At 41.6% G+C, this 15,454-nt stretch overlaps 1 protein-coding gene across 1 annotated transcript in view; it reads right to left on the reverse strand.

The window, feature by feature from the left end:
• Nucleotides 1-1,273: 1,273 nt before the first annotated feature.
• LOC121003676 (aldo-keto reductase family 1 member D1-like) overlaps nucleotides 1,274-15,454 on the reverse strand; it is a 42,226-nt gene continuing 28,045 nt past the window's right edge. Inside the window, exons 2-9 of the mRNA XM_040435546.1 lie at nucleotides 9,561-9,728; nucleotides 7,995-8,111; nucleotides 7,382-7,459; nucleotides 6,712-6,834; nucleotides 6,493-6,602; nucleotides 5,358-5,523; nucleotides 4,666-4,748; nucleotides 1,274-1,573 (exon numbers count right to left, since the gene is read on the reverse strand). Coding sequence (XP_040291480.1) covers nucleotides 1,531-1,573; nucleotides 4,666-4,748; nucleotides 5,358-5,523; nucleotides 6,493-6,602; nucleotides 6,712-6,834; nucleotides 7,382-7,459; nucleotides 7,995-8,111; nucleotides 9,561-9,728 — 888 coding nt within the window. The 3' untranslated portion in view covers nucleotides 1,274-1,530. The remainder of the gene's footprint in view (nucleotides 1,574-4,665; nucleotides 4,749-5,357; nucleotides 5,524-6,492; nucleotides 6,603-6,711; nucleotides 6,835-7,381; nucleotides 7,460-7,994; nucleotides 8,112-9,560; nucleotides 9,729-15,454) is intronic.

Consider the following 15,454-nt stretch of genomic DNA (forward strand, 5'->3'; position numbering starts at 1 on the left):
AAAAGTTGATAGGGCAGACATCCAAATTGTTTGTCGCCATCACGGGGACATGCAATCGCCCAGAGGTTATCGAGTCACCAATGAGGCAGCAGTCCCTCGCCTCTAATGCTTTAGATGGTCAGATCAGCAGGCCCTTGCTCCAAATGTTTTTGAGGGTCACCAGCAGGCCATCAATCATAATTTTTCAAGGGTGTGTATGATGCCCTCCTTTATGTGTAACAAAGGGTGTATTGGAGTGCCGGTTCCTTGTAATTTGCCCTTTCACTTAATGCATAGGCTTTATGAGTGTAGGAGTCCCACTACCTGAACTATTGTACCACAATGTAAATGAGGCCCTCCATTTTGTGATATACAGGTTGTATCGGAGTACCTGTTCCTTGTAATTTTTGGCAGCACTTGCACTTTATATACATGTAAATATATAGGAAAGAATGTTTCTTAACAATTTTTCCTCTAAATTTTTTAATTTTTTTCCAGTTTTGTGCGTATTATTGTCAGTCTGTAACAGTGACGTACTAATCGGACAACATCGTTCCCAGCAGCGACCTGGGAGTCCAAGATGCATCCAGACATCCTCCCCATGCTGTTCCCGAACCATTTTGGTGGTGTTTCCATCAATTTCTGACCTTTTCCTATGAACCAGGCACCCTCCCCTCTTCAGAGCAGGGGGTGCCTTGTTTAATGCTTGGGTTCTACCATTGACTTCTATTATACTCGGGTGCTCGGATGCTCGGATGTGTTCGGCCAGAGCACCCGAGCACTTTGGTGCTCGATCTCTACTAGTTGTCCCACAAAAAATATTCAACAATATTCTACAAACCAACACCTGGATCTGAATACTTTTGTAATTGCATGTAATTAAAAATTTTGTATAACCGTTAAGTTATTCGCTGAAATCCATCTTTTTAGCACCACCTGCTGTTTGCTCTTTTTGTCAATTCTCTGCCCAGCTCACTGAGGTTGACATACATGCATATTTCTATCCTTTAACGGCAACCACCTTCAGTAGAGAGGACACACCCACTGGGCTGAGGCAGAAAGGACACACTCCCTGAACTGCCAGCCTGAAATAAATCTAGCAAAACAATTGCAGCAATGAATGGGCAGATCTCTGGATCCATGTAATGCACAGGGCTGGTTCTGGTTCTAACCGTGTTAGAAAGAGACTGCCATGCACTATATGATTTTCTTTTTTTTTACATTACTCATGGGATAACCTTTTAATGGCTGAACATCACTTGACAAGTTGTCAATAACACACTTAGAGACAGGAGAGATTGTATAGAAAATGTGTATTGAAATTTAGTTAGATAATACCAAAGTAGGCTGCAGGGGGGTGTAGCGAGCCAGGACTGACACTTATCATAGCTGCAGACATTCTTCTTTGAGATGCAGTTGCTACAGGCTGGATTCATGTCTTGCCGCATCAGTATTGATTCTCTTTAACTCACATAGGTGGGAGGATCACCCTCATCATTATTACCACCACAATGTTGACTAGAGGAAGAAGAATGCTGTACTTGTTCCCACTCAATATTCATCTTTAAAGGGATATTCTGGATGATCGCTCCACCTAAAAAGACATGACATGGTGACTAAGGAATGCTAAGACTGGCGCAAAGTATACTGCAAATCTACACCAGCTCATTGTAGACTTCAATCTCTTAATAAATTAGGTGCATCGCACCCCAGAACACTTCTGATTAAAGCGATTGCCCCATTACAACAATTTATTACATACCGACCGGATAAGGGATAAGTGTCTGATTAGCAGTAGCCCAACCACTGGGGCCCCTGCAGTTCAGACCACTCTCGTGATCAGCAGGGGCCCCAGAGGTCACACCCTGTTGATAGGGGACAAGTTATTCTGATAGGACAACCCCTTTATGACTGGCATATAAAACACCAGTCTCACTACATTTCTCTTTGGGCCAGATTTAAAAACTGTTTTTTGTTCACAGCAACCAGTCGCAGCAGATTGTACTGTCGACCATTAATTATGGCATAAAATGTAGTGGGAAGCGGTAAAAAAATTCCAAATGGGGTGGAATTGGAATAAAAACGCAATTCCTCCACCGTTTTACGGGTTTTGTTCCCACGGCGTTTTGTTTATGGCAAAACTTATCCATGATTTTCATTCTCTGGGTCAGTACGATTACAACGATACCCCATATGTGTAGGTTTTTTATGTCTAAATAGTGTAAAAATAAATGTAAACTTGTAAAATGTAAACTAGGGGCTAATTTTTTGCAAAACAATCTGTAGTTTTTTTTGGAGTGTGCTTGACTTTTTAATCACATTTTAAAAGAGAAGCCATGAAAAAATGCCAAATTTTTCCGTTACGCCATTCGCCGTATTGGAAATTTAAAAAAATATTTTAATAGTATGGGCGTTTTTGGTCGCGATGTTTATATTTTTTGTTATTTAGGTATTTATTTTTTAATTAGATGGAAAGGGGTTTATTTTTATTTATTTTTATATATTTTTACATTTTTTTATTTTTTGCAATCATTTTGAAGCTCATATATGAGCCTATAAATAATGTTTTTTAATTTTTGATTTTGTTCTATCAGGGATTTTTAAATTGACATTTAAACCCTAATTTGCTCATTTCTTATCCTGGCCTGCCATCTGGTGGTCAAAATAAGAATTGCAGCATGAACACTTTCAGCCTCAGCAGCGAGGCTAAAAGTGTTCAGTGCAACTAACGATCCCCGAATTGGCCACACGGGGCATCAGTAGCAAGCCTGGAAGCACGAGCTTCCGGGTTTTTGAGCATTTAGATGCCGTGGTCTCACTTGATCACGGCATCTAAAGCCTTTAATTACCGTGATCGGCATTATTGCCGGTCACGGTAATTAGCCGCAGGTGTCTGCTGTATGAAACAGCAGAGATCTGTCGGCCATGACGCCCGCTGCACGGGCGAGCAGGCGCCATGTTTACACATCGCTCCACCTCCGTACATGTACGCCGCTGGTAGCAAAGGGGTTAAAGCAGCTGTTCGCTGTTTTTATATTGACGACCTATCCTCAGTACTCCCCACTGATGAGCTTTTTGAAGAGAATACAACGCTTGTATGAGTGCTGCCTTCTCTTCTCTGTTTACCTTCTCCCCATCACAACCACAGCGGTGAGCAGGTGCAATTACAACTCCGCCATCCCATTCAATTCAATTGTACGTCTCCTTCCTATTGAAGTGTAATTACACAATGGCGAGCAGGTAAACAGTGAAGAGAAGGCAGCGGTCCTATGAGTGCTGCTTTCTCTTCAACCAGCTTATCGGCAGGAGAGCCGGGAGTCAGACTCAACCAATCTTATTTTGATGACCTATCCTGATGATAGGTAATCAATATAAAAAAGCAGTCAACACCTTTAATTTTTTAAGAGCAGAATATACAAAATGAAAGCTGTGCTGTGATTGGTTGTTAGGGGTAGCAAAGACAGTTTCACAGCTCTCCCTCAGAGATGCTATAGACATACAGACCCTCAGAAGATAATGGAAATGGCCCTTTAATTGGTGCATTTAGTTTAGACATATCAATCAATCCATCCATCATGAAAAAGAAAGGCAGTAAGTGAAAGGGTGGTGGACCTGCTTAATTCACTGCAACATTTCACCCTAAAACGGTTGTTCAGTGGTTAGCACTGGTGCCTTGCAGCGCTGGAGTCCTAGGTTCGAGTCTGACCAAAGGCAACATCTGCATGGAGTTTGTATGTTTGCCCTGTGTTGGCGTGGGTTTTCCTCCCACACTCCAAAAAAGACATACTGATAGGGAACTTTGATTGTGAACCCCATTGGGGACAGGGTGATTGTAAAGTGCTGCGAACTATAGAACCGCTATATAAGTGCACTAAATAAATAATAAGGCACTTTTCAAGCAATGTGCCATTGTGAGGTACATGTGGTATACACATGATGCCAATAAACAATGAAAATCAGTCAGTACATAATAATAAATTACATGATTTTGAAACTTACAATTCATTCCAATCACATGTATGACAGTGTTAAATGTGCCCAAGTACATGACGAAGTGATAATTCAGATAGATACATGTGTCCAAGTAAAACTACTAATGCAGGGATGGCGAACCTGCGGCTCTCCAGCTGTTGTAAAACTACAATTCCCACCATGGCCTGGTGTAGGCAGTCTCGGCATGATGGGAGTTGTAGTTTTGCAACACCTGGAGAGCTGCAGGTTGACCATCCCTGTACTAATGCCTAGGGTTAATTTTCCACTAATCAGGTGTCTCTTACAGCTGAATGACTTGGTAAAAACACATAACTTTCATATAAAAGAGCCTACAAGGCTTATAATATGGGCTTAATTGATAAAGAACAGTAAGTTTTGGTCTCTCAAGATGTGGAGTGTGCGGGCTCCGGTGTGTGAGCAGACGCAGGCGCAGTAGGACATTGGCTGTAAGAGACACCTGATTAGTGGACAATTAACAGCAGGCATTAGCAATTTTACTTGGACACATGTATCTATCCGAATTATCACTTCATCAAGTACTTGGGATGTATTTACCATTATGTACTAACTGATTTATTATCGGTGTTTATTAGCGCCATGAAAAAATGGAGGGGTCCACCACTCTTTTACATACTAAGATGCGGGGTTGCACCCTTTATCTGCCTGTCTATATCTTATCAATTACACACTCACATTAACAGCTCTACATAACGAATGTTTTTGTTCAGAACTTCAATGTCCTTCATTTCCTCGTCAGTCAGGGAGAAGTCAAATATCTGTGGAGAACAAAACACACAAAAAATAAGACGGTTTAAAAAAAAAAAGAAAAAAAATTATTTTAAAGGAACCTGTCACCATGAAAATGCAATGTAAGGTACAGACACCATGTTATAGGACAGGAAGTGCTGAGCAGATTTATATATAGCATTATGGGAAACAATTTAGTATAATTTTAAACATTTAAATTCCTGCTCATTCTGAGCTTTGAAGTCTAGAAGGCAATCTTATTAATGATCAGCAGCCTCTCTCCCATGTATGATGTGCTCCTTTTTGGGGTTATGAAAGTAACCACCCTAGTGCCAGCACAATGTCCCTTCTTACCAATAGGTTTATCAGAGTACATAAACAGTAGCAACAGAGTGCCCTCTATTCACAATAGTCCCAGCAGGTATAAGTGTATAATATGTGGTGTGTAGGGTAGTTTTTATCAAGACCTCCAAATTCTTGGCTTCTCTTCTCAGAGAGAATGATAAAATTCTGACTGCCTGCAATCACCACTAGGAGGAGCTCACTGCAAATGGATTTACATAGAAGTCAGTGGGAATCTTATACATACTGTACATATGTGTTCAGCTATTCCTAGTAATGTCTGAAGCGTTTCTTACCTGAAAGTTTTCTGTGATCCTCTTTAGATTGAAGCTTTTTGGAATGACCACAACCCCTCTCTGAGCATTGAATCGCAGTGCAACTTGAGCAGAGGTTTTGCCATACTTTTTGCCAATGCGAACTAAGGTTGGATCCTCTAGAAGAGGTGGAGAGGAGACATTTACCCTACAGTGAGAGAAATGGTACAATTACATTCTTTCCAGGTTATAGCATTTTCTATACTCATATATGAAGTTATCAAACAGATTTCTGCTGCTTCATGAGTGCTGCAACAACCACAATCATCATTAATGGGGTTGCCCCATAGACATACAGCAGCGAGCAGGAAGAGAGAAGGCAGACGGCCCCGTCTCCTCATACAGCTGATCGGCGGGGTGTCGGGTGTCAGACCAAAGCAGATCTGATATTGATGACCTATCCAGAGGATATGTCATCAATATTAAAAGCACAGACAACCTCTTTAAAGTGAATTTGTCAGGTGATTGATCATGCCTATCTGAGAGCAGAATATTATAGAGGGGAAGAATCTGAGCTGTGATTTCTATAGGTTTATATGATTTGAGTGCAAAGCAGAATAAAGCCTGACAGGACTCCTAGGAGAGTCAGTGAGAGTCCTGATAACCCCACCCACACAGTGATTGAGTGATTGCCAGCTTTCTGTGTACACTCATACTGATACAAGGGGAGCTGTAAATCACTTTGTGGATGGACTGCTAGGAGTCCTGTCAGGTTTTACTCTGCTTTTTACTGATTAATCCTGCCCCAAATTATATAAACCTATATATCATAGATCTTCTCTCCCTCTTCTCTCAGATATGGCAGCAACATCACCTGGCAGGTTCACTTTAAGTATGTTTTTTTCCCCTCTTCCTTTTTACTACTATACCCAGAATTTTGCTGTCTCTGTGTTGGGTACCAACACAACTTGGAAATCCCCTTTCATTTTCGATTTTGCTTCTATATGGTGGCCATAGTGGTTGTTGTTTGGCGCTACAGTTAGGTTTACCAGAAGGTTTAGGATGACCTTAAGATCTTGATGGATGGTGATTACAGCTGAACCGGGCGTATGGTTTACTGTATGATAAAATTCTGTGAGGTAACATTAGCAAGGATATAATAACTTACACCACCTACCATGATGCATCACGGCTTGTCCCAATTGGGCTGTATCCTACAATGACAATATCGTGCTGTCTGCAGAATTCCAGTAACTTTGGTTGGGTGAAGTAAGGATGGCATTCGACCTGCAAATACACAGCACAAGTCACACCCTGTACTCCATTAGACCCCTATTCATACACAAGCCCAACATCTTCCACCATAACTTAGCCTGCTATGTTCTCAAAGTCTCACCTGGTTAGTAGTGGGCTTGTATTTCAATCCTGGCTTATTGAGAATTAGCTCTAGCTGTCTGCGATTAAAATTGGAAACCCCCAAGGACTTTACAAGGCCAGCTTCTTTACACTCCTCTAATGCCTGTGCCAAGAAAAGAAAAGTATAATTATAATAATGTTTAGTTAAATTCTAGATACAAAATGGAATGAAAATAGTCTCCCCCATTGTGGTGCTCGATAAATTCATGGGAAATATTTAGAACAATATTTCTATTTCCCTCAGTGGGGCCTGGTTTCCCACTGCTCTCAATGTCATGCTGATGTTTCAAAAGAGCAGGAAATGGCTGGAAATGGTGCTTAGCCAACCTCAGGCAGGAGCAAGAAGTGGACTGCAGTGGTGAACCAGGTACCTTCAGAACTATTTCATGGTTATCCCACATAATTCTTCTTCTACTGGAATACCCATTTAAAATCACAGGACAGTTTAAGCCCCCCTTCCCTGTTATGCCCCCCAAATAGCTTAGGAACACCTCTGTTAACAAAACCTGAACCCTTTTTCAGTTTGTCTCCAGGAATATTGACAAAGTATGAAGTCAAGAGAAGAGCTCACTTCAAATGCTCCTGCCAGAACATACGTTTTTCACTCTGTCATGAATGGTCCTTCATAATACCACAGTATGTTGTCTTACCTCCCAAGTTGCGCACAGATCTGTCTTGTGATATATGTACTTTCCATTCTCATCTCTTGGATAAATTGCATCTCCAGGCTGCAAAATATAAAATGTTTACAGCAGCAGTAGTCACTTATTTACCACTAGGTAGAATTGGGAGAGCTTGAGTGAAGCATCATTGATGTGATATTATGTCGAAAACTGTGGCAGATAGGATATACTTTAAATGCGTGATAAGTGGGGGTCCCATCCCATTAAGAATAATGGGGGGGTGTCATTTGACCCCCTATTCCCCATTAGAAGCTGGGTAATTGTTGTTGCAATAGAAAATGGAGGTTGTGGAGTGGCCGGGTATGCATGCCTATGAGAGTTATTGAAATAGTCATGGGAGTGATGTTTATAACTCTGATAGCATAGGTTTCAGATATAGTGTATGTGTAGTTGGCTCCCCCTGAATCTCCATAGTGCAGCCGCCTCACAGCTTTTAATGCAAAATAGGGGTCATGGCATCCACCCCTATCAGACATTTATACACCCATCAATGCCATAATGTTGATAGTTGAAATTCACTTAAAAAAAGCAGCATAACTTAGAATAAAAAATATTCCTAATTATTATGTTAGATATTTACCTTGAAGGCCATTGGCAGCTCGACTATATATAAATCCACATAATCCAATCCTAATGTTTTTAATGTCTTTTCCAAGGTTGGTCGAACAAGTTCTGGGGGATGGCAAGTATTCCAAAGCTAAAACCATTTAAAATTTAAGAAAAACATTTTATAAATCAATAACATGATAATAAAGAATTCTGTTTTACACAACAAATCAAGCAAACTTGCTTAATCTTGAAGAACAACTAATTTTTACAGTGAGGATAAAGCACAAAATGCTGCTGGCGGCCACCACCCTAGATGCATATGTAGTAAAGGAGTTTTCCAGCCTTTAATAAGTGACTGCCTATCCTCAGGATACGAAAGCACCACTCCATCCCCAAGACCATCCAAAATTTCATTGAAAAGTGGACTGCTAGGAAGGTGATCTTTTCAAAGAAGATGACCAGTATGCATACTTGCCAACATTTTCGATGATAGATTCAGGGCATTTAATCCCTGCCTTAAGAATGTCAAAACCACCCAGGAATGCCCACTTCTGGGCCCTTGGCAGGGTTTACATAAACCCCACACACTTTTGGGCCAAGACAGGCTAAATTTCTTAGCATTATCTTCACAAATTAGGGACAATCCTGTCAAATTCGGGACTGTTGGCAACTACTGTATGCCATATGCATGCAATATATGGTGGAAATCTGAAGGAATTCCGATCTGGATAAAACAATGGTTTTCTCAAAGATGTGGTATTATGCAGACATTTCACTGTCATGCGCCAGTAACTGGGAAAGGAGTTAGCTGTGCGAAAGGCCAAGGGATCTGGGCACTTCCAGCTAAAATACCGCCCATGGGCACTTGCGATCCCTAATTTGCATATCTTTATAACCTCGTTTTTGCAGCTTTACAGAATCAGACAAGAACAACAAATGTACCATTACTATCATGTGTTTGTGTCTAACCGCACAATATAAGCAGTATAAAACTTGGAAAGTTGATGACAGTTGACTCCCTTTAAAGAAAATATAGATGTGGAAAAATATTCTGTTGTCCTTAACACTGCCTGGTGAACATACATTTCAATGGTGGAAAGAGAAACATATCTCAAGTTCTAGAAGAAAAATCCTCAGAAGTCATTCAGCTACTTGTGTCTGTGGACAGAAGCCATGAGGCAGAGCCAAAAGTTGCGTGGTGGGGCATAGATTCCTGGAAATTTAGGAGAACCTGAAATTGCCTTGTAGGACCAGGAGTCCTTCCAACCAGAAAACAAATTATGTGTTCTCTCTTGGAAGAGGTCATGACAGTTGCTTATTGGCAGAAGACCTGCTATTAGGAACCAACTGCCAGGAGAATATTCAATTACTCATCCATTTACTGAAAGGTTTATTCCAAATAATTAGAGTCGCTCCTGAACCCAAAAAAATGGATTTTCTTGGCTGGGGCTAAAACTACCTATTCTTTAAGTTACCAGTAACTTGGAGAAGGTTTGAATTTTACAATAAAAACAAAACTACTACAATTCATGTTTGATCCCCTTTGAAAGGGTGGGTGTGCATCAGTGCAATGTTATGCATCAGTAAGTCGACCTACCTTTCCACAATAGAAGATGTCTTCTCTCTTCACCTTCCCTTCAGCTATCTTTGTTCTGATTGCCTCTCCAACCTCATTCTCATTATAATAAACATAAGCCCCATCAATGTGACGATATCCAATGTCTATGGCCAATTTGACAGATTCCAAGCAGGTTCCTTTAGGGGTCTGCAAGATTCAAATAATTATTATAGAAAGTGTCCAAAATGGGGTCTACAATTATACCAAGCAAACCCTGGAAGATATTTCAGGACAACAACTGTTCATGATAGGCTTAATGATTTAGGTATTTGACCAGCATCAACGAAAGATCACTATGCGTGTTAGGCCGAGTTCACACTTTAGTTATTTGATCAATTATTTCCATCAGTTATTGTGAGTCAAAACCCGTAGTGAAGCCTACTCAGAAATCAGGTATAATGGAAAGATCTGCACCTGTTCTGTGTTTTGACCCGCACTAGGTTTTGGCTCACAATAACTGATGGAAATAACTGACCAAACAAGCGTGAACCCAGCCTTACTATGTCAAGTAGAGTAGGGTAAAGGTTCTAGAGGAATAATGTTCAGGACTATTTTTATGTTTTTGAGCCTCTGGTTCCAGTGAAGAGAAATCTCATTGTCCCTTCCTGTTGGACCAAGTCTGGGTAAATAAATGGTGAGAAGCTTGACTGCATAGAGTTCTGGCCATATAAAGGTTGTCACAGAACAGACATTGTAGGTACAGAGTCAATGACCAATCATGAGCCCTCTGGTGAAAGAGTGTCACTTCAACTTCAATCAAGCAATTGATTCCACTCACAATGGCCCTAGCAATATGCCATCATTAATATCTATCTGGAAACCTAACATCACTACCCAACCTTTCTAATGCTCTTGGCACCAATAAGGACAAAGTTACACAGCAATTTCTTATTGACAATTCCACTTTAAGTGATTTGTGGATGCACAATGGTACTAGTCCTCTTCTGAAAACAACCCATTTGATGTCCAATGTCAGTGCCCAACTTCTCTTACACTCTAGGGGCCAAATGGGCATAAATTCCTGCAGCCATGTTACAAAATAGCTTTGGAAAGCATTTGGTAGGAGAAAAGAGGTTGTTATAGTAATATTAGATAACTATCTATTCCAAAGCCATGGGAATAAATATGGATGTTCCACATGTACATATGCGTTTGGTGTCACATGCCCACAGAGTTTGGCCATGCACTTGTGGGAAAGGTTTTATCAGGTTTAAACCCATGACATTCTTTCCTAAAAGATAACAACAGTGCTGCAGAGTATTTACTTGGGCATCCATGTAAAAAGGTTTAAGCAGCAACAAAACTAAAAACTGTGTCTTCCCAGTGAACTTATCTTTTAGTCTTGGGTTATTTGAGGACCAGAGATGCTTTGATGAAGCACAAACAGCGCCGTAGGGTGTACTGCACTGTAGAATGCTACATTCATAGTTCAGTGTAAAATCATGTGAAGAAAAGTCACTAGGTTAAGGCAGACGTACATTGAAACTTTATTGTAGAATTGTATAATACAAGCATTGTATGCCATACCTCACTGCCATGGCTATCTGCCTTTAAAGGGCCTCTGTCAGCAGATTTGTAACTATGAAACTGGCTGACCTGTTACATGTGCGATTGGCAGCTGAAGGCATCTGTGTTGGTCCCATGTTGATATATGCCTAAATTGCTGAGAAAAATGACAATTTAATATATGCAAATGACCCTCTAGATGCAACAGGGGGTGTTGCCATTACACCTAGAGGCTCTGCTCTCTCTGCAACTGCCACCCCTTCTCCACTTTGATCGACAGGGCCAGACAATGAAAACATCATGACACCTGGCCAATCAAAGTGGAGAGGGAGCAGCAGCTGCAGAGAGAGCTGAGCCTCTAGGTGTAACGGCAACTCCCACGTTGCTCCTAGATGCTCATTTGCATATATTAAAACTTACTTTTTCTCAGCAATGCAGACACATAAGAACAACGGACCAACACAGATGCCTTCAGCTGCCAAGTGAACATACAACAGGTCAGCCAGGTTCATAGTTACAAATCTGCTAACAGATGCCCTTTAAACAATAACATAAATGGAACTGCTAGTTAAAAAGTTCATCCTACTTATTGTATTTTAATGGGTTATTCCACTTAAAGGGCTTCTGTCACCCCACTAAAGTCCTTATATTTTTTTTGGCTAGTTAAATTCCTTATACTGCGATATATGAATATATAATGCTCTTACTCACTTTCCTTCAGCAGTTTCTTAAAAAAACGGACTTTTATAATATGTAAATGAGCTCTCTACCAGCAAGTAGGGCGGCTACTTGCTGGTAGCAGCCGCATCCTCCTTTCATAAAGACGCCCCCTCCTCATGTTGATTGACAGGGCCAGCGAAAGCGCTCGTCCTCTGGCTGGCCCTGACTGCGTTCAAAATCTGGCGCCTGCGCCGTATCTGTCTTCAGTCGGCGCAGGCGCACTGAGAGGAGGACGCTCGCTCGGCCGCTCCTTCCTTAGTGCGCCTGCGCTGGGTGTAGATATGATGTCAAGCGTCCTCCTCTCAGTGCGCCTGCGCCGACTGAAGACAGATACGGCGCCTTCCAAGAGCTATAATTTTTTTTTTTGTCTATGTAGCTGTATGAGGGCTTATGTTTTGCATTACAAGTTGTAGTTTTTAATGGTGCCATTTTGGAATACACATAACTTCCTGACTAACGTTTAAAAAAAACAGCAATACTGCCAATAAGTTTTTACAATATAAATTTTGCGTTGTTCATTTTTCACCATAAAGAACTTAATATCTTTAATCTCTGGGTCGGTACAATTACAGCAATACCAAATACATATAGTTTATTTTACGATTTACTATTTTTGTGCAATAAAACCCAAGAAAGGAAAGAAAGAAAATCTTTTTGCATCGCCGCATCCCAAGACCCATACATTTTTAGTTTTCTCTCTGGAGTTGTGTGAGGGCTTGATATTTGCGGGACGACTTGTAGTTTTGGTATCATTTTGGGAATAATTTACAAGATATTTGTGTAGTGCATGTCGTTATGGATGCAGCAATACCAAACATATGGGGGAGATTTACATTTTGCAATTTCTTATTGAAAATCTTATTTTCAATGGGAAAAAAGTGTATTTTTTAATAGAATTTTTTTCTATTTAATAAATGTCATTTTTTTTTAACCACTTAATATTCACACACGTCCGGGCCAGCGCGGTGCCCTGGCAACAGCCTCATCGAGTATGATTGGCGCATGCGCGGGATTACAGCGCACTAATTTTAAAAAAAGGCTGGAGAGGAGTGAATTAATTAACAACGGGGCGGTGCTGGGCTCAGAGATCAGGGGCGCGGCTGGGCACAAACTGCTGGAGGGACATCACATTGGGCACGTTAAGAAGGTAATTACCATAAATATAAAACCAATTTTTATCAAAAATGAAATAATGAGATAATGGAGACTAATATGATGTTACCAAAATCTCAGTATCGAAAATCGAGCTGACAGAATCCCATTAATTCCAGGCTGTAATACAACAAAATAGGAAAAACACCAAGGTGTTAATACTTTCACAAGGCACTGCACTTAGCTACAAGCACACACACTGAATCCATCACATCTCCACCTTGATGATCACAGGTCCTTCAGCCACTCTCCACAGCTGAACTCCATCCCTTCATAAACTGATCACATGGTGGTGACAAAACACAGGTCCTTCAGCCACCATTGGTGCTTAGGAGATTGCCAAAGCTTCACAAGATCTCCCCATTTTTCGTGAGCCTTTCAGAAAATTCAGGAAAGTTGTCAAGCATGGTGACATGCAATCACATTGTCAGATTGAAATACCCTTATAAATCCACACTGGGGAGACTCATCAAAACTGGTGCTAAGGAAAACTGACTTAGTTCCCAATAGCAACCAATCAGATTCCCCCTTTAATTTTCTAGAGCTCTTTTGGAATACGAATGTATCAATCTGATTGGTTGCTATGGACAACTAAGCCAGTTTTCTCCCCCACATGAACATCAGTATGTTAATGATTACTTGGAAAAAGTAATTACTGAAAAAACTGTGAACTATAAACTGTGACCACTGGCCCCATGATACATAATCTTACAAAGTCATGGCCCTGACCCAGAAAAGATCAAATAAATTGCACTGGGAGGATCCTGGGAAAACCTGGAGAAACATTGACTAACTAAGACAACATGAACTGCGCATTCATGTAATAACAAATACAAGAGGTGAATGATCCAGGTTTTCAAGGGTAAAGAAAGAGGAGCAAATAAGTCTATTCCACAGCTCTAAAATACATAATAGACTAAGTGTCACTATTCCATATCCCAAGTGTCAGCGTGTCATTCCCCTGTATCCCAAGTGTCAGTGTGTCATTCTCCTGTATCCCAAGTGTCAGTGTGTCATTCTCCTGTATCCCAAGTGTCAGTGTGTCATTCTCCTGTATCCCAAGTGTCAGTGTGTCATTCCCCTGTATCCCAAGTGTCAGTGTGTCATTCTCCTGTATCCCAAGTGTCAGCTTGTCATTCCCCTGTATCCCAAGTGTCAGTGTGTCATTCTCCTGTATCCCAAGTGTCAGTGTGTCATTCTCCTGTATCCCAAGTGTCAGCTTGTCATTCCCCTGTATCCCAAGTGTCAGTGTGTCATTCCCCTGTATCCCAAGTGTCAGTGTGTCATTCTCCTGTATCCCAAGTGTCAGTGTGTCATTCCCCTGTATCCCAAGTGTCAGTGTGTCATTCCCCTGTATCCCAAGTGTCAGTGTGTCATTCCCCTGTATCCCAAGTGTCAGTGTGTCATTCTCCTGTATCCCAAGTGTCAGTGTGTCATTCCCCTGTATCCCAAGTGTCAGCTTGTCATTCCCCTGTATCCCAAGTGTCAGTGTGTCATTCCCCTGTATCCCAAGTGTCAGCGTGTCATTCTCCTGTATCCCAAGTGTCAGCGTGTCATTCCCCTGTATCCCAAGTGTCAGTGTGTCATTCCCCTGTATCCCAAGTGTCAGCCTGTCATTCTCCTGTATCCCAAGTGTCAGCTTGTCATTCCCCTGTATCCCAAGTGTCAGCGTGTCATTCTCCTGTATCCCAAGTGTCAGCGTGTCATTCTCCTGTATCCCAAGTGTCAGCTTGTCATTCCCCTGTATCCCAAGTGTCAGCGTGTCATTCTCCTGTATCCCAAGTGTCAGTGTGTCATTCCCCTGTATCCCAAGTGTCAGTGTGTCATTCTCCTGTATCCCAAGTATCAGTGTGTCATTCCCCTGTATCCCAAGTGTCAGCGTGTCATTCCCCTGTATCCCAAGTGTCAGCGTGTCATTCCCCTGTATCCCAAGTGTCAGTGTGTCATTCCCCTGTATCCCAAGTGTCAGCGTGTCATTCTCCTGTATCCCAAGTGTCAGTGTGTCATTCCCCTGTATCCCAAGTGTCAGCGTGTCATTCTCCTGTATCCCAAGTGTCAGCGTGTCATTCCCCTGTATCCCAAGTGTCAGTGTGTCATTCCCCTGTATTCCAAGTGTCAGTGTGTCATTCCCCTGTATCCCAAGTATCAGTGTGTCATTCCCCTGTATCCCAAGTGTCAGTGTGTCATTCCCCTGTATCCCAAGTGTCAGTGTGTCATTCCCCTGTATCCCAAGTGTCAGTGTGTCATTCCCCTGTATCCCAAGTGTCAGTGTGTCATTCCCCTGTATCCCAAGTGTCAGTGTGTCATTCCCCTGTATCCCAAGTGTCAGTGTGTCATTCTCCTGTATCCCAAGTGTCAGTGTGTCATTCTCCTGTATCCCAGGTATCAGCGTGTCATTCTCCTGTATCCCAAGTGTCAGTGTGTCATTCTCCTGTATCTAAAGTGTTAGCGTGTCATTCCCCTGTATCCGTCAAGCCATTCTCCTGTACGTCAAG

This window comes from Bufo bufo, chromosome 1 (genome assembly GCF_905171765.1).
Source record: "Bufo bufo chromosome 1, aBufBuf1.1, whole genome shotgun sequence".
Classification (NCBI taxonomy): Eukaryota; Metazoa; Chordata; class Amphibia; order Anura; family Bufonidae; genus Bufo; species Bufo bufo.